The sequence below is a fragment of the Balaenoptera physalus genome, assembly GCF_965194825.1.
Source record: "Balaenoptera physalus genome assembly, chromosome: 1".
Taxonomy (NCBI): Eukaryota; Metazoa; Chordata; class Mammalia; order Artiodactyla; family Balaenopteridae; genus Balaenoptera; species Balaenoptera physalus.
In genome coordinates this window covers 15,636,734-15,657,266 of record NC_138882.1, presented here as the reverse complement: position 1 = coordinate 15,657,266, position 20,533 = coordinate 15,636,734, and the positions used below count along the sequence as shown (strand labels likewise).

General features: G+C 36.9%; 1 protein-coding gene across 2 annotated transcripts in view; it reads left to right on the top strand.

Annotated features, from left to right (window-relative positions):
- Positions 1 to 20,533, top strand: part of USH2A (usherin) — a 794,931-nt gene that overhangs the window by 523,566 nt on the left and 250,832 nt on the right. For both annotated transcript variants that reach the window (XM_082428283.1, XM_082428282.1), the window contains exons 41-43: positions 7,414 to 7,748; positions 8,933 to 9,055; positions 17,873 to 18,036. In XM_082428283.1, the coding sequence (XP_082284409.1) occupies positions 7,414 to 7,748; positions 8,933 to 9,055; positions 17,873 to 18,036 (622 nt within the window). The remainder of the gene's footprint in view (positions 1 to 7,413; positions 7,749 to 8,932; positions 9,056 to 17,872; positions 18,037 to 20,533) is intronic.

The window sequence follows — 20,533 nt, the reverse complement described above, 5'->3', positions numbered from 1 at the left end:
AAACAACAAGGTCCTACTGTATAGCACAGGGAAGTATATTCAATATCCTGTAATAAACCATAATGGAAAAGAATATGAAAGATAACACATATATATATGTATAACTGAATCACTTTGTTGTACAGCAGAAGTTATAGTTGGTTTAATATTGTAAATCCTCTATACCTCAATAAAATAAATTTTTAAAAAAAGAAAAAGGGAAAGTTGCATATCAAAATTACATTCTTAATATCTTATTTGATTACAAGGAAAAGAATATATATTGCCAAAGCGGTTGTGTGAAAGCCATGCACTTTGATGTGATATTTAATCACTTTAAGAAAATTCATTTCATTGTATAAAGTTGGTAAAAAAAAATACCAAAACCTGAAAAAGATAGTTCAGTAAAAGTATAGACTAATTTCATATTGTGACTATAGAGCCAAAGCTTCTAAATAAAATATTAGCAAATTGAACTCAGGAGTATATTAAAAGAATGGTATACCAGGACAAATCTGGTCTGATTCTAAAAATGTAAGTTTGGTTCAACATCAGGAAATCTATCAACATACTACTTAAATCAACTGATTAAAAGAGAAAGCCCAATTTTTTTTTATCAATAGATGAAGAAAAAAGACTTGTAAGATTCAGTAGCCATTTCTAACAAATATTCAACATGAAACCAGATTAGGAAAAAGTCAATTTATAAATTTATTCCACTGGAGTCTTGAGTACGATTGAGGACTAATAAAAATAAAACAGAATAACTAAGTTGAATAACTGTGACGCAGCAAAAAAAAAAATTGCTTTTTGGTGATAACATGAGCCTCTGAACTCTGACAGCCCCATTCGCAGGCCCACCTTCCCACGGCTAAAGCAGAATGAAAGAGCAGGCCTGCAGCTCTCAGCTTTTCAGGTAGAAGAGTCCTCTCTTGGCTCAGATCGCCAAAACCACCAGCCTTGGTGTGTGTGCCACAAGGAACAATAATCCTGTCCCCCAGATGGTGTCCACGCACAGCTTTGCTGTGGTGTGTACTCTTAGCGTTGCTCATTTACAGGTTGATAATAAACCAAAGTAAAAAGAATTGTCTTAATCATCATTCTCACCTGGTTTGTTTTTTTTTTTTTTTTCATTTATTTTTGGCTGTGTTGGGTCTTCGTTTCCGTGAGAGGGCTTTCTCTAGTTGCGGCGAGTGGGGGCCACTCTTCATCGCGGTGCGCGGGCCTCTCACTATTGCGGCCTCTCTTGTTGTGGAGCACAGGCTCCAGACGCACAGGCTCAGTAGTTGTGGCTCATGGGCCTAGTCACTCCGCGGCATGTGGGATCTTCCCAGACCAGGGCTCGAACCTGTGTCCCCTGCATTGGCAGGCAGATTCTCAACCACTGCACCACTAGGGAAGCCCCCTCACCTGTTTTTGAAGATGGGCTGGTCTTTGATATCTGCTTAAATCAAACCATTAAAAAATTATAAATTCTTTTTTAAATTTAATTTTTATTTTATATTGGAGTATAGTTGATTTACAATGTTGTGTTAGTTTCAGGTGTACAGCAAAGTGATTCAGTTATGCATATACATATATACAATCTTTTTCAGATTCTTTTCCCATATAGGATATTACAGAATATGGAAGGAAATAAAATAATAATGACAACTAATATTCACTGAGTTCATATTAAGTTCCAGGAATTGCTCTCATTGAATCCTTACTACAACCCTGTCAGATAAAGGCTATTATTATCCCCATTTCGCAGGCAAATCCTGCAGCCTTAAAAGAATAGATAGTTATATTTAGCTAGAAAACAATTTGGTTTTTGCAAGATATAAGATTCCTCAAAAAAAAAGTTAAACTTCAAAAGATAGATTGGGAAAATACATCTATAAGACATTAGAAAAATAAATTATTTCCCCATAATAAACAAAGAACTTCTAATAACATGATAAAAAGACAACTCAATAGAAAACAAAGTATAAAATATGGATAAATAACGTGATAGAGGATAACTTCTAATAACATGATAAAAAGACAACTCAATAGAAAACAAAGTATAAAATATGGATAAATAACGTGATAGAGGATATACAAAGAGTTAATAATGTTTGAAAATATTTATGTCTTAAAAAAGTCAAGGGACGACAAATTAATTAAAGAAATAATAAATACTGGCAAGACCAAAAGGATTAGTAATTTCTTTTTTTTTCTTCTAGTTTTATTCAGATAGAGTTGACCCAAAGCACTGTATACGTTTAAGGGGTCCAGCATAATCATTTGACTTGCGTACATCATGAAATGATGACCACAATAAGTTTATTAAGCATCCATCATCTCCTATAGATACAAAATAAAAGAAAAAATTCTTTCCTTGTGATAGCACTCTTAGGATTTATTGGGTTGGCCAAAACGTTTGTTCGAGTTTTTCTGTAACATCTTATGGAAAATTCTGGACAAACGTTTTGGCCAACCCAATACTTTCTTAACAATTTTCATATGTAATGTCAGCGGTGTTAATTGTATTAATCGTGTTGTACATCACAACCCTAGTACTTATTTATCTTATAACTGAAAGTTTTCACCTTTGACCACCTTCACCCACCACTGCCTCTGGTAACCACAAATCTGATTTCTAAAAGGAGCAGTAATTTCAAGAATTTGTGGGGACACAAATCATGGACATTTTCTTTCATTGTTTGTGATCAAGTGAATTACTTCAAACTTTTCAGAAAGTAATCCATCAGTAATGATTAAAATTAAACATACATTTTGGTATAGCAATTCTTGCTAACCTGTACAATAATAAATAAGTACAGGGACTTCCCTGGCAGTCCAGGGGTTAAGACTCCACACTTCCAATGTAGGGGACATAGGTTCGATCCCTGGTCAGGGAGCTAAGATGCCACATGCCGTGCAGCGCAGCCAAAAAATTAAAAAAAAAAAAAAGTACAGTCGTATGTATACATACATTTTCAAATATGGTTTTTAACAGTAAAGTCGAGTCAGTAGGATAACTGAATAGTCTGTTTTCAGCCATGAAAGGAATATTATGCAACACAAAACATGATAGGGTGTGTCCCTGATCTCTAGTTGAGTGTGAAAAGCAAGTTACAGATTAATAATGGGTATAAAATAAAATTTTTCCAGAAAAAAAATTAAAAGAGAGAGAGAAAACTTACCTATGTGTGGATATATTTGCTGTGTGAGAAAGTATGGAAGAATAGATTCAAAGCTATCACCTTTTCACCTTTAAAGGGTGGGAATGGGGAGGGACAGAAGGAGGTTGAGGTGAAGGACCATAATTTATTTTCCTGTATGTATCAATATCTTTGGTTTTTTTCTCTGAATGCAAAATGCAAATCAAATATCCGAAGTAAAACAATTAATATTAACAACTTTAAAAAGAAAGGAAGATATCTTAAAGGAAAAATTTAATTTCATTTCAGCAAATACTTATTGTACACCTTGTTCTGTATGAGAAGCTTTGCCGGGGAGTCAGTTGTTAAGAGGAATTACCATATGGAGTCAAATATTACCACACTCTCATGCCCTGTGGTCATTCATGTTTTGTATTGATTAAGTAGTCTTAGAATTATAAAATCTTCTATCTAGATATGAGGGCAAGGATTGTCTCTTAACATTGGATACAAGGAAACTGAGGCCCAGAGATGTTAAGTGTTTTGCTCCAAGTCTCACAGCTTTGGTTGAATAACCTACAACAAATATCAAGGCTATTTATTCTTAGCCCATTCTCAACCCATTATATCAATCTTCATAAATCCTCTTATTCATAAAGTTCTTAAATATGGTTTGATGGAGTTAAAGAAATTAGAAGTAAGTTTCAATGTTTATGTGTGTTACTTTTTTCAGTCCTGAAGCCAATCATCTAACCTACATTCCATAAATTTTTGCTTACAACCAGGATCTCGTAGGTCCCTTGATTGTTTAGGGCCACTCTTCAGGGGTCTGAACAAGTAGGTAAAAGTCAGTAGCTCCTTAAACACCTACCCACCTGTCCTACTTTTTGCAAATTTACAATAACTAAACAGAGAATGGAAATCTAAGCAATTAAGAACCACTCAAATAAAAGAAATCATCATTGTTGGCAAAGCAACTCCAAAATAAACATTTTATTCCCAGCCAGAAACTGCAATTCTGTTTAGAAAATTTCAATGTAAAAGTCTTGTTTTAGAGAACATACCTTTTGCTTAGTAGGCTAGGAACATGCTCTTGTGTCTGAGTATTTTGGGCTGCAACAATATTTTATAATCCTTTCTATGAACAATAGATATATAAAAGGCCATGGAAAATTAAACTGAATGAAAGTTTTAATCTCACATATTTTAGCCACACTCTAGTAAATGTAGTCTTAAGCATTGGAAAGAATAGAATCCAATATTTAACTAACCGGCTCTTTAAAAAGCTTGGACACATTTGTTTTTAGTAATAGCTCCAGGATATTTTCAGGAGGATGATCAAATTAGATACCATTTCTGATAGCCTACTCACTATAATGACAATGGCCTCCTCCACCTTGCTATAAAATTCCTTATAAAAATTTTCTGTGGAAGTAGATTCATGTCTTCCAACTCAGTACTGTCAAAAAGATATATCTTCTTGGGCTTCCCTGGTGGTGCAGTGGTTAAGAATCCGCCTGCCAATGCAGGGGACACGGGTTCGAGCCCTGATCCGGGAAGATCCCACATGCTGCGGAGCAACTAAGCCCGTGCGCCACAACTATTGAGCCTGCTCTCTAGAGCCCGTGAGCCACAACTATTGAACCTGTGTGCTGCAACTAATGAAGCCCACGCGCCTAGAGCCCGTGCTCCGCAACAAGAGAAGCCACAGCAGTGAGAAGCCCGTGCATCGCAATGAAGAGTAGCCCCCGCTCGCCGCAACTAGAGAAAGCCCATGTGCAACAATGAAGACCCAGTGCAGCCAAAAATAAAATAAATAAATAAATTTATAAAATTTAAAAAAAGATGTATCTTCTTAAGTCTGTAACTTTTTAAGTGAGAAAAATAGCCAATTTCTGGATGCAAATGTTTATAGTTAGAGAACACAGGGATTTTTTAGCTCTTCAAATGACTGTCTCCAGAATCATTACATCACATCACTTAATCTACGCTGGTTGATATCTTATTTAGGGTTTATTTTATGAATGCTTTTCTTAGGCTCAACAACTGAGTTCCAAATCAATTCACTCTCGGCTCAACTGCTAACACAGACTACCTCCAAAGTTTGGATTCTTTCAAGGGCTGCCAAGCCTTGACCTGAACTCTCAGAATATTCTAGCTCCAAAGGCAAGTGGTATTCCACATGTGAATCAGGTAGAATTGAGCTGTGATAACCCTTCCATTTTCCATTTGCATGACAAGTACCAGAAAGCCCTGTAAATAGGACCTTGACTTATTTCTGAAGTCCACAAAGAGCACTGCACCCCCCCAAACAAATAGAATCCTATGTCTGCTCTATAAACTTTGCTTGCGTTAGGCTTCTTTGATCTCTCCTCCACCCAGGCAAATCCTCTGTGCTCATAAGGAACTCATCTAAAATTTCTCTTCACCAGCACAGTGTGGAACTCTCTGAGAAGTGTTTTTGGTTTTTTGTTTGTTTGTTTGTTAATTTTTATTTATTTATTTTTGGCTGTGTTGGATCTTCGTTGCTGCACACGGGCTTTCTCTAGTCGCGGTGAGTGGGGGCTACTCTTTTTTTTTTTTTTTTTTAAATATGGAACGCTTCACGAATTTGCGTGTCATCCTTGCGCAGGGGCCATGCTAATCTTCTCTGTATCGTTCCAATTTTAGTATATGTGCTGCCGAAGCGAGCACAGTGGGGGCTACTCTTTGTTGCACTGCGGTGGCTTCTCTTGTTGAGGAGCACGGGCTCTAGGCACGCGGGCTCAGTAGTTGTGGCTCGTGGGCTCTGGAGTGCAGGCTCAGTAGTTGTGGTTCACAGGCTTAGTTGCTCCGCGGCATGTGGGATCTTCCCGGACCAGGGCTCGAACCCACACGTGTCCCCTGCAATGGCAGGTGGATTCTTAACCACTGCGCCACTAGGGAAGTCCAGAAAAAGTTTTTAAAATCAGCAATGATTTCAAGCCATGTAGTAAAGTTGGAGTAGATGTCAGGTCCTTGTTAATTTTAAGGTAGGACCGTAATCATCAAGCAACTGCCCAATGACATCTGGTAGAGGCCCATTTTGTCACCAAGAATTAGGAAGAATACCCTACAAATATCTCAGGTCAGATTCCTTCTGGAGGAAATTTTTTCTCTTTAAGATAGAAAATTTTGGTTCATCCTTTTCCATTCTCATTTTTCTATTACGCCTTTTAGACTTTGAATTTGTATAGAACTAAAAATGTAGGTGTCAATATATCACTTTGTGGAAAACTCTTTGAAAGTTTCAAAATAGCTATATGCTAAGGAAAAACATAATGGAGATAGCCATGACTGCTATTACTTCCGGAACTCCATCTCTGGGTGTATGGCACTAAATGGGTGTACAATTTAGGCCCTGCTATCGAGAAGCTTACAGTCTATTGGGGAGCTGGGATATACACTCCAAAATTTAAGGAACATTGCAAGGCAACACACAAAAGATGACCCATGATAGCATATAAATAAGTAATCTTTTAACAACTTATGCACATTTTTCTAGGGTCCTTTGTCCCCCATAACAGCATGAATGGGTTAGCACTATGCCCTTACAATATTTAGCCAGAAAAGAAAAGCAACGTTAAACATTATTAGAAAACAGTGTTTCTTTCTTCTGATGTTCATGTCTATGATTTAAACAGGATCATTCTTTGCTTGCCTTTTTAAAGCTTTCCACATGTCTCTTGTCTTTGAGAACAGGATGTGTTGTTATTGCTTCACTTGTTACATTATGCACTAGTGAGATTCAGGAACTCAATAGGGCATCCTCAGAAAATGCAAAGAATGATTTCTGCACCCTCCCACCACCATCCAAAAAAAAAAAGAAAACAAGAATAGTGACATATTTAAAGTACACACTAATAATGCAAAGCAAGGAGTTCTGACGTTTCGTTTAATTGAGTTATAAACAAGAAAACTATCAAATCCTGCTGCCACCCCATTGATGTGTGTGGATGTGTGAATTCTCTCCATGTGTGTGCTGTGTGTCCTTCAGGGCACCCATGGTGGAGGTGAATCACTAAGGTGTGTATTAGTCTGACAATCTTAGAAAGTCTCCAGACTAAAAGCCCAACCCAGGAAACAGCATTTCATCTAGTTCCTGGTGTACTGCTAATTGATCCGAAACCCTTCATCACTGTCTAGTGTGCAAAGGGCAAAGTCGAAAGTGGGTATCTAGAAAGTGACTTAACTGAAAACAAGGCAGAGCAAAATGCCAGGCCTTGTGAACTGCAGTTGCTCTGTTCCTGTGTTGTCACACTGGTGCTAAGCTTACGTTTTATTTCAGGTCACTTGGAGAGCCCCACTTATCCTGAATGGAGACATCCTTACCTACGAGATCCGCATGCCTGACCCTCGCATCACAATCACCAACGTTACTTCCTCTGTGTTCAGTCACGTTGTTACTCATCTGATTCCTTTCACTAATTATTCTGTCACCGTTGTGGCTTGCTCAGGGGGTAATGGGTATCTAGGGGGGTGCACAGAGAGTTTCCCTACCCATGCGACCACCCATCCCACCCTGCCTCAGGATCTTAGCCCGTTGTCCGTGGTTCCACTAAGTGAGTCGTATGTGGGCATTTCTTGGCAGCCACCAACCAGGCCAAACGGACCCAATTTGAGGTAAGAGAAAGCGATGGTGCTTTTGGATTTTGTTACGATCTTATCTCTCTGGGAAGGAAGGGAGGAAGGAGGCTTTTCCTTACATAGGAACATTGAACTAGTTCCTTGTTGGATATTCCTCACTCATGACATTTTTTTTTATTGAAGTGTAGTTGATTTACAGTGTTGTGTTAATTTCTGCTGTACAGCAAAGTGACTCAGTTATACATATATATATATATATATATACATTCTTTTTTATATTCTTTTCCATTGTGGTTTCTCACAGGATATTGAATATAGTTCACTGTGTTATACAGTAGGACCTTGTTGTTCATTCATTTTGTATATAATAGTTTGCATCTGCTAATCCCAAACTCCCAATCCTTCCCTCCCCCAACCCCCTCCCCCTTGGCAACCACAGGTCTGTTCTCTGTGTCTGCCTCACTCATAATTTTCATACAGTTTCATCTTCTGTATCTTGACTTATATGGAACCATAAAAAGATCATCAAGGTAAAAATATCGTGAGGAGCTGAAAACTCTCGAAACAACAATCGCTGTTCTCTAATGCTTCTCTACACAGCCCCTCTCTTGATTTTCAAAGTATATCTTTATTATATGTTAAGCAAGCTTGATGCATGTTCTAAATGACACATTTGCACAAATATGCCTCAAAATTCTAAAGATAGCACAATAATTTTTTGGCATGTTATTATTATCTGGAAACTTGTAAAGCATGTGGTCAGGAATATAGATAAGATGAAAGAAAAGAACTGTGGTTCTGAAATGGCTTTATAACAACTTGACACTTAGGCAAGACTATGGAGTCAATAATATTATCATTGTTTATAAAGTATTGATGGTAGAAGTCTTAGGAAATCATTAACTTTATAAGCTTTTTGTAATTCTATTTTGTGTGAAACTGGCAATAAAGTTTTGGCAAATCTGATAGAGAAGAAATCTAAATGTTATCATTTTACTGATAATAGTAAAATGTGAATGTAGCCAATTGTTCATTAGCTACACGGATGACACTTGTGCCAAAAAAAAAAAAAAAAAAGATTATCTGAAAAAAAAGAAAATGAAGATGTTTTCTTTACGCTTACACATACACCCCACACACTCGTACCGTGAGACAGCCTGAATTTTGGTAATAACATTAGTTGAGATAATCCCGGTCTTTCTGCTTCTCTTCTGCTTTAGATATGAGCTTCTGAGACGTAAAATCCATCAACCACTTGCATCAAATCCCCCAGAAGATTTAAATCTGTGGCACAATATTTATTCAGGAACTCAGTGGTTTTATGAAGATAAGGGTCTTAGCAGGTGAGATGACAAAAACTATAAAAACAAATGCTGGCATTTAGTTTGGGGCATGTTGAATAGTTCAAAGAATCTGAGTGTCTTCATTGTGTGAGCCAGTTATCAGTTATGCAATAAAACATGTTTGGTTATTATCTGTGGCATTAATCATCGAGCTGCAACAGTCAGCATGTTTAATATTTGCCATCTTAACTGCATGCTTCAAATAAGCCTTTTGAAGTCAAGTTTGTCGGTGTTTGAGCCTTAGCCTCTTGCCTTTGTCACAGCTCTAGCCAGACACGTAATGGAGAAATCTGGAAATGTTGAACATGTTCAAAACTGGGGAAAGTTTGGGCCACTTGTAAAATGCTTGCTTTTCCAGGAAATAATTTGCTATAAATCATTGACTCAATTCACAAAAATTATTTAATTAACAGGCTTGGGACTTGAAAGAATTCAATCTGGAGTTCGAAGAGATCAAGAAATGGGCAAATAGGCAATGTCAGAAAAGAGTACCCCACGAGAGAGTAAGGAGGGGTGGGATTGGTTTCATCCTGTGCTGGAGGACTAGCTTTGTGGCCTTAGGGGAGTCACTTAACTTCTCTGGGCTTCACTTTTGTTGTCTATAAAATGAGGAGATTGGATGGGATTAAGTGTAGTCTAAACCTTCATGAATCAAGCAATGTAATCAAATTTCAAAAAATCACAAGATTATTTTAGGAAAACTTTGAAGACATATTGCTCAATGACTTGTCTATCAGGTGGGTTATGCTTCTAGACTCACACTGACTAGCTCTACTCTGAACTCTGTTTACAATCTGGTCTTGTCTCCCCTCTTCCTCTGCTGGGCCTCTGTGCTTCAGCCACGTTAGTATTGCGTTCGGCACCTCTAATAGGCAACACCCACCCCTCAACTTCTCCCCATAGCTGCCATTTCCCTCTGTCTACCGTCCTTCAAGTCTTGGCCTGGAAGTTTCCTAGAGCACACCCTCTTCCTGGTCTGAACCAGCTGCTTCCTTAGTGTATTTCCATAGCACACCCCTTACAAATCACTGTTGTCTTTGTACTGGCCTGGCTACTTGTCTGGACACCCCGTTTTACTGTCAGATCCACCATGAGCAAGGCCTTGTCTTCATGACTTCTGTATCACAATCCCCACCGTAGTGCCTGGCACACAGTGGGTGTGCCAATAGATGCTAAATGAAAGAATACTTTTAGTAATGTGTAAAGAGTTGGGTATTCATTGCTCTGTGCCTTAGGAATATTAACTGTGATGTTCTTATCTTTGGGGAATGAGTAAAACTAAGGAAAATTCTCCTGTCCGTCTGAAAGGGTCTTGGTGGGAAAACATTACAGGTGCGGTGAGGTTCTTGAAGAGAGGCCGCACGTAAATCTAAGGAAACTATAGAATGAACCATATAAAATTGCCATTTTTGTAAGCTAAAAAGGATCAATTACTAGCATATCCTTTTGGTTCAACCTAAATTATCGTGGTCCCTAGACTCTTCTCCACTATTTTCAATTCATTATTTACTTAATCCAGCATTGCTGTATAATGATGACTTCAGTTGAAGAAATTCATTTTATTCAGCAATTTCTTTTTGCTTCCTATATGCTGACAGGCATTGTGATAAGGAACAAAAGATGAATAGCATAGCCCTTGCCCTCAAAGAGCTCACAGTCTAGTGGAGAAAACCACACTCATACACACACACACACACACACACACACACACACACACACATACATGTATTAATTGCTATCATCACAGTTAACTACGGATACACCATCACTACCTAGGGAAATCGTATGGAAAAGTAACTTTCTATGATCTGTGAACTCTAAGTGCCTGAAATATAGCAATTTCCAAAATAAAGAAGACTTGACTATGTAACATTACTGAATCTAACTTTTAACCATGAGGTAGTTGGCAGAAAAACAGAATAAGTCTCAGAAAGTTAATTTTGTGTCTTCATAGAAGCAATGAAAACTTATTAAGGAATTAGGACCAAGGCCAAAATTTTATTATTGAATTTTTAATGATGCTTGTAAGGATTTTTAATGAGAAGTCCAAATCGAAGATGTAAGGAAAGAAATTAAGTTAAATCCCCACAAATTAGGTTGAAACATAAGTTGACATAAACATACTGATGACAGCTGCTTCTAGAAAGGAAGTATACATATAACAAAATGTGCTGAGGTGATATTTTGACTAGCCTCATAATACTAAATGTCAAGAGATTTTTTTTTTTTTCTGCTAGCACTAGCAAAGATTTTTTTCAACTATTCAGATAAACCACTTTGTCACTGCAAACACAGTGATGGCATGAACTCCTCTCTGTTCTGGATCTGACAAAGGAAGAACAAGCTATGAGAAATAATAGGCTCTATTTTAAGGAAAATGTTGACTTGTAGATTATAATAACTTAGCTGCCATTGAGTTTATGAAGGGAGGCATGTTCTCACTCCTTTTCCTTTCAATTATTTATGAATTCCTACAAATATTTCTTTATCAATGACAGTCTGGAAAGAGACTTTCATATGAGTTCTCAAGAATCCTCTAATTGCATTATCTTTAAATGAAAGCATTCAAAATTCATAGACATTCATCTGGTTTTCAAAGAACGGTTGGACCTGACTCTTTTCAAGTTTAAATGCTTAAGATAAATATACTATAAAATCTAAGTTTGAGTCTTACTGACATAGATTCTGATTTTTTTAACCTACAAAAATGAAATGTGTCAAGCCCTGAAAGAGGACATAGTTTCTGGGGAATGATATTCAAAAGAGTGTGACATTCATTCCCCTTTTTTGTAATGAGATTATATGTGCACAAGTAACATTTTCTGCTTTGCTAATAGGGAAAGACTGGGTCAGCTCCATGACACGTGTTCCTATAACATAAACATGTTCAAGTTGTAGCTGTTAAGTAAACAAATTGACTTCATAAACACTGAGGGTGAGTTAGAAGGAAGGCCTTTCTTCCATGACCACCAATGTGAGGTAGAGCCTGTTATTTTCTTGCTTAATACCATAATGTGAGTAAAAGTTGGGTCTAGGAATGAAAGCCAACTTCTGTCAACATTGGTGTACCATTTCCTAGGAAAGTACTTAATTCAAAATGAGCAAAAATGTATCTGTTTCACATTTAACATGGTAGAGCCACAGTGATTTTTTTTCATTGCTCTAAATTTACTTCATGCTGTCCTTTTCTAAGTGTCATCATCTGAAAACTTACCTCACAAAAAAAAAAATGAACCTCTAAATCTGGGAGGATGCATTTTTTCATAGGAGGTTTCATTGCCTAATGTTTTCTTCAAAAAAAAAAAAGAAAGAAAGAAATCTAGTTTATTTGTTTGCATTTCTTTTTCATGTTGATGATATAGTAGAACAAATACAGAAATCACAGCAAAGTTATTTTAGGTGCCACATTCTGGTAGCATAAGTACAGATAGCTACAGGAATAGACAGCTGCAACTTTCACTCACAATCTAAAAAGTATCATAAGAACTTTCAATGGTGATTGATCATCTTTACTCTTCAATTTCCAAAAGCAAAAATTTTCAGCAGCATTTTTAGGGAAAAAAAAATCTTTCAGCGACAAATAAGTGAGGAAAAGAAGGTATCCACCATCAATGGAAAATCTAAACAATTACAGATTTAAGCAGTAGAAACAGTGTTGCATTTTTGTTTGCCTATTTATTTATTCCCACAAAAGGATTTGAGGGTGTAAGGAACAGTATGCTATCAGAGGTTTCTCAAATCCTCTGGTGTATAATGTTGTACCCAAGCATGTGTTGGATTGTGGTGGATATGAAGAAGAGTTAGTAGAAGGAGGAACTGAATAGCCTGCATTTTCGGAAGCATGATTTATATTGGTGACAATATTGACACATGAATTCTGTTAGGACATCAATAAAGTTGACACATTTTTAATTCTGATGAAAATAACCTGAGGCATTCTGTAGCTGCACTGAAGAATTGGTTTTATTGGTTCCCAAAACACATCAGACCCTTTCAAAGTACAAGCCTTCCACACATTTTGCCCTGAATAATGCTTCTTACTGGCTAAATTAATGTCTCCACAGGCCAGATTACTGTTTGTCATCAATACCTAGCCCAAATGTTATCTCCTCTGTGAAGACTTCCTGACTAGATTAGGTTAAATTAGATTCTCTGATGTATGTGGAAAGAAAAAGGAATAAATGAAAATATGTTTTAGAGGTTCTCATTTAAAAACATTTATCTGTAAATATGTATATAAGTATGCACACGTACACACACACACACACACACACACACACATACATACACACATACACACACTCCAGTAGGACAGACATTACATTCACTATGTTTAGTATCTGGCATGTTGTTAGTGCTAATAAATATTTTTTGAATGAATGAACAAATTAGTGAATGAATGAAGTAATGGTGTATCAAACATAAAAGAGCAATATAATTTGTAAGAAAAAAAACATCTTTCTAAGTTTCAGTAAGGATCATTTCTCTATTGGACAGGTAGATTTTCGTGGCACTAGCCAACCAAATTATATGTGACCTGAAAGTTATGAGACTGAATGCTTTAGGAACTATGAAGTAGCCATTCATTTATTTATAAAATCATCTAGTCAATAAACAAACAGATTAAAAACTTTATCATCTAAACAGAATCTAGTTTTCTAATTCGAGTAATAACAACTGAACCTTGAAATGAGTCTCGTTCCATAAATAAGATTTCAATATATATGATCTTTTACAAGGAAGAAATACCAGAGTCATGTCTATTACACAACAAGTTTACCATTTTCTGTGTGTGGATGAAAGGAGGGGCTGGAGAACAGTCTCAAAAAAATTAATCAATTAGGGGATAACTATTGTAACAGCCTCGTATTCCTAAATGGACCTTCAAACAGTTGGTTTTACTGGTTACAGCATAGACTTAATATAAGTTTTCATTCACTTAGCAGATTTCAAAAGCTATATCTTACAGGGTTTGAAATGGTACATTTTTCAAAATATACCCAAGAAACACAATTAGTATTTAGGGAAGATATTGATTGATATACATATGTTTTGCATGAGTATATGATTTCAACTGATGGAGCATTTTTCTCTTAAAAGTATTTTATTATTAACTAAATGGAATGTCCCATCTGATATCAACACCCAAGTCTACCTAAAAACAATATACTAGAGCAAATGAACAAAATACGTTAAGCAAACGAATATTTTCTTTTTTGACATGAATTGGTGAAACATATACCGACCCATGTAGTCAGACGTATATATACTTACTGACAAAGATTAGGTTTCAGATGTCATGAAAACAGTACATGTTAGTTCATTTAAGGGAGTTCAAGATCCTATTCCTTAAAATTTTACCTTAACCGTGAAAATTAAAGAAAATGCAAAAGACAAATGCATGACATCAAGTGAAATGCCTACTGATTTCTCAATTCAATAAAATAATAGTGTATAGTGGAAAGAATTTAATATTAGAAATGAATAAACTACAGGCCCACCTAATCCTCTTTAGCTGTGCGACCTTAGGCAAAGCCCCTTAACTTCTCTGGGTCTCAGGTTTCTTATCTGTAAAATGTAGCAGATATTTCATTATTTAATGCAGATAAACTCTAAAGTCATCTTTCACTCTAAAATGTTAATATTACAGTCAGCCCTCTGCATCTGCAGATTTTGTATCCACGAGTCAACCAACTGTGAATCAAAAATATTTGGGAAAAGAATTCCAGGAACTTTCAAAAAGTAAAGTTTAAATTTGCTACATGCCTGTGACTATTTACATAGCATTTACATTGTGATTTCAACTATTACATAGCATTTACATTATATTAGGTATTATAAGTAATCTAGAGATGATTTAAAGTACAGAAAATGTGCATAGGTTATATGCAAATACTATGCCATTTTATATAAGGGATTCGAGCATCCTCAAATCTTGGTATCCATGGGGTGCTGGAACCAATCCCCCCTCAGATACCAAGGGGCAACTCTACTTTAAAAATGGACATTCCAGTTATATGTATTTATGTGGCCTAAATTTCTTCTATGCAGACATAAATTGTATCATTTCACCATACCTAAACTATGATGAAATAGCTTAAAGTATCACAGTTAAGAACTAAGGCCCCACGGAACTTATTTACAATTTACCGTTTCAGGGCCGCCTGATGTTTTTAATTCCACTTGTATAAAGAACCACAAAAATGGTATCACTTTAAAGCCATAAAGGTTACTAAATTTATCACAGAGTAAATATGTGGAAGAAAACTTCAAATATTGCAGGAGAGATTAAGCATCCAGACTCTAGCTAAATTTCTTTTAAACCATTTTGGGAAGTAAAACACAATTAAAAGTATTTTACCCAGGGAGAGAGCTAATGAAGCCAGGGTCACTGGTTCAGTTCCCATGTGAGCCATTAGCTGTGTGTCATTTGACTGTCACACACTTGCTACCCTCTTAACCCCGACTCACCATCCTTCACATTCATACTAGTGGTCACAAAGGAAATTTGGCAAGACCGTTTGGATGCGTAAGCCAAAATCTCTCCCCTTTGCCAGAAAAATAACTCAAAGGTCAAGCCTCAGTGATATGACATCATCCAACTATAGATGGATCAACTGACCATTGTGCTTGTTATTATTTTTATCATCATCACCATCATTACGATGCTGGCAGTATAGCATCCTGGTTAAAAGAGGAGGTTCTGGAATCAGACTGTCTAGGTTTGAGTCTTTACTCTCCCACTTACTAGTTCAATGACTTGGACAAGTGGTTTAGCTCTTTAGGCCTTATTTTCCTCATGTTCAATGCAGGTATTATAATAGTATGGTGAAGAATGAATGAGTTAATCATATAGAAAATTCCTGACACATATTAAGTACTCAGTAAATACTGTTATTATTATCTTCCAGTTGTCATTGTCGTGTAGACTATTTAGCACTTTCCAGAAAGCATATGTATGAGTTTCCTAGGGCTGTTGTAAACTAACTGAGCGGCTTCAAACAACAGAAATGTATTCTCTTACAGCTCTGGATGTTGAAAGTCCAGAATCAGAGTACCGTCAGGACTATGTTCCCTCCAAAGCCTCTAGAAAACAATCATTCCTTGCCTCTTCCAACTTCTGGTGGCCAAAGTTGTTCCTTGGTTTATGGCAGCATAACGCCAATTTCTGCCCCCAGCTCCTCATAGACACCTTCTCCCTGTGTGTGTCTGTGTCTCTGTAACAAAATTTCCCTCTCCTTTCTTTTATAAAGATATCAGTCCTTTGGATTTAGGCCTGTCCCATATCCAGTATAAACTCATGCTAACTTGATTGCACCTATTTCCAAATAAGGTCACATTCACAGGAACTAGGGGTTAGGATTAAACATACCTTCTGGGGGGACACAGTTCAACCCACTATAGCATCAAAACCAAAAGAAGAGAAAGAAAGACACAAGGAGAGGGGGTAAAGCAGAGAGATGTAGAAGATCTGTTGCTAGTAGTTATTTGGGGGAAATAGAAAATAAATAGCTTCAAGGAAATCACTGATTCTTTACCTGTAGCTGCAATAAGCAGAGCATTGTCAATAAATGTGGCTGAAGCCAAACCCTGCAAAAATACATTTGCGCCATGAGTGAGAAACAAGGTAAGGCAAGTGGACCTCTTCTACATGGATGGTGGCAAAATGCTGTAAAACTCCTGACATAATTTTGGCTAAGTTATTTAGCACAGTCCTGCAAACGGCGCCCTCCCTCTGTTGTCATGACTAATGAGTTGTGACTTACTGAGACAAATTCCCTGGACCCTGCACTGGATGTGAGGTATCCTTGATGATCTATTAAAACCCAAAGAAGGTGATGATCTGAGACTAGTGTCTTCCCTGAGGACTGGATGCCTCCCAGGGAGGGTCATGTGTTGTACAATGTGTTTAAGCAAGTTCTCAGTCTAAGCTGTTGTCCAGTCAAAGCTTGACTGTGTCTGTAAATAGTATTTTCCTCCCCAGGCAGTCTGACCCAGAAAAGAAAGCCTGATAAGTCTTCTGCCCAAAAGAGCCAAAAAGGATGAGGAATCGGTGGCTTTAGCCCATCACTGATTTAATATATGACATCACCATGACGTCACCATGTCCAGTTTTCTCCTCCCAAAAAGCAGTGCTCAGTTTCCACTATATTGACTCAAGTAAATATGTTCTCACAATGGCAAAATACAGCTCACCATAGCAAAACCCTCAGTGGGAGAATGCTGTATACTTGGTCACGGTTTTAGGATTTAATTTAGGGGTTTATCTCTCAGTCAATGAGATTATGGGAAGGAAGCACAAGTATAGGAAGAAAGTGGTGATGAGGGAGTCTGATATTTGAAAATGGATGAGTTTTCCAAAAGAAGAACATAAAACTCACTGGATCAAATTCAGATAGAAAGCTGGCAGGTTACCAGATGCGTAATTGCATCTTGAATTGAGCTATAATCCTCAGCACTTCTGAAAACAATAAGGATGAGCAAAACGATAAACCACGTTTGTTTTAAATAGCAGTATTTGCTTAGCATTGCTAATAACATCTTTTCTTAACACTTTGGTTAAGGCTTGAGAGTTACAAAAATAATGCTACCTTTTTTGTGCAGGGAAGAATAAAGAAAATGTATTGGGGGGAGAAAATGGTGCATCCTATGGGGGAAAAGTCTGTATTTTGTGAGGAAAAAGAAAATGTGTTTGCTTTCCAGAAAGATAAATTTATATATGCATTTTTAAAAAACAACCTTTTAGGTTTACAACGTATGCGTATGCTTTCCAGAAAGATAAATTTATATATGCATTTTTAAAAAACAACCTTTTAGGTTTACAACGTATGCGTATAAGGTCTTTGTACACAACAGTGTGGGTTTTACACCAAGTCAAGAAGCAACTGTGACCACGTTAGCCGGGCTTCCGGAGAGAGGAACCAACCTCACTGCAATTGTTCTCAACCACACGGCCATAGACGTGAGATGGGCTAAACCAAGTAAGTCAGCTTCTTACAGCTTTATTTCCCTTTCCCATATTCGTACCAAAACGAATCTAAAATGGACACATTAAAAAATGACAGAAACAAAAAGCCAAGTTCCCTGTGCTATTCTTCCTCAAAGGAAGTTCTCTCTCCTACTTGCCCATCCTTCTTGGGCCTTCTCTTCCTCCTTCCATTCCTTTTGGATGGGGAATGTAGTTTTTGTCACACCAGTTGTGATAGAAATGTCCATATACTAATTTGATAACGATATAATATTGTGCACTTTCCTGCAGGGAGCTCTGCCCCCATCTCATAATTCATCACTTATCAGCAAGATCCATTTACTAGGATTGCAGAAGTACGATGGTTTTTTCCAAGTGAATTGTCTTCAGCACTGGTAACGGCTAGAATTCCAGCTTGATACAGGAAAAGGAAGGCTGGCCACCATCACTGGACTTGCCACCATCACAGTTATTGCCTCAGTAACACTGCAGTTTACCCTGGGCCCATTCAGAACACAACGTTATAGGCAGTTAGAAGAGCTCACACAACTTTAGAAACCACAATAACTGAAATTTCAGATCTGGTTGGTCAGTAGAGTAACATTTCCCAGCTGATCTGTTAATTTGTAGTGATCCATTATCACAATCAGAAAAAACCAAGACTGACTGTATCATGGAACCATGTATTGTAATTCTTCTTAGAAGGATCACTTGAGATCTGGCAAATAGTTGAATCAAAACTTGCTAGACTATTACCAAATATTGAGAAATATCTGATTTGGAAACCCCCAATGAAAATATTTGTTTTGTAAAAGTAAACTGTATCTACTAGGATAATCATCTACTAGTACATAAAAAGATGTAAAATGACTCCAGCTTGGGCAATCGTAACCTTCTGATTTTGATTTTGTTATAGCTTAAGATGAGAAGTGCTTCCTATTTCATTTAGAGCATCTTGAGTGAATTTGCCCCGGTTATGTTATATCAATTGTTGATTAAAACCAGTGTTAGGTGACATTAATGGTAAATTAAAATTAGTACTGGTTATGTCGATCTACATTGCCACTAAATAAGCCATTTTTACCAAAAGACTATCGCTCTAGGGTTCTTATAAGGTTGCAGATTTCTAATGATCTGTGTCACCTCTACTGGGATCTCTTAAACCATTTAAATGGAAGAACATAAGTTAATTGATGCTTATGATTACCTTCTGAGACACCTCTGGGAAAAAATACAAAGTTTTTATCTGGAGATGGATTTTTATGTATAATATATTTTCACTCATCTCCCTCTTTCTATTTCGCCCTCAATACCTGATTCATCTTAAAAACCTACTTAGAAAGGTGGACGCCCTCCCCCGCATCTGACATTTGAATACTTCTGTTAAGATCTGGCGACTGAATTATTACCAGTAGAGGTCCTTTATGTTATAATTGCATGCCTGAAGTAAGCATGCTTATAAAAACTGACAAACCTAATAGATCTGAAGCAGCTCACTGAAGTTTCATTACCTTGGTAAGCTGAACCTCTGACCTTCAGGATGTAGGTAATGCAATCTGCTGTTATTTCCATTCATACCTTAGAAATTTTTCAGATAACTATTTGTGAGCACAAAGGTTAACTCTCAGAAGAGGGTCAGCTCTGTGAAAGTGTGTTTCATTATCATTTTCTTCTTTCCTGCAACCTGCTATCCTAAGTAAATTAACTAGTCACTCCGCTGTGAAAGGGCCACCTCTTTTTTGCAAGTTTAATTTCAAATGTTTTCTTGATTTGTAGGATAAAATTGGACCTTGTCTAACATGCTAAAAGGCACAAAACTATAGGTTGAAAGTCATAATAAGCTTATGAATATTTGCTTATTAAAAACCATAAAATGTATTTTTTAAAAGATATTCTTTCTTAACTATGACCCTCCACATGGGCACACCATTTGGATAGCAAAATATCTCAGGTAAATTTTTACCAATCACAGATTAACAGAGATAAGTATTAAAGTTTTAGAAACACCCATTTTAAATGTTTGCATCTCTGTGTTGATATCATGTGAGGAAAAATCATCCCTGCATCTGTTCAGTTCATTTTTATGCAAATATTACAAACTGCCAGCACATGGACCATATTTACTCCCAACCTCCATGCATTGTTTTGCCAGCAGTATTTGAAAAAAAAAATATTTTGCTAACATTTAACAATTAGAAGATTTCACATAAAGATGATGATTTTGGATTGATCTGAAAAACCCAATGATTGGGTGAAACTGTTCCCACATTGCTGAAGGGAAAATAATCAGCTGGCACTGGTTTCCCCTTTACACAGGCTGCACCCTCCCTATCTTCCTGGTCCCTATATAGACATGAGGTTCTTATCCCTGCTTTCCATAATAAAAGATAATAGTTCAACCTAAGTGAAATACCATGAAGATAAATGATATTAGTGGGGGAAAATCCCACTTTTATAAGAAAAGAGACAAAAACACCTTCACTTAGATTGTTTATGCAGCCCTAGGAGTT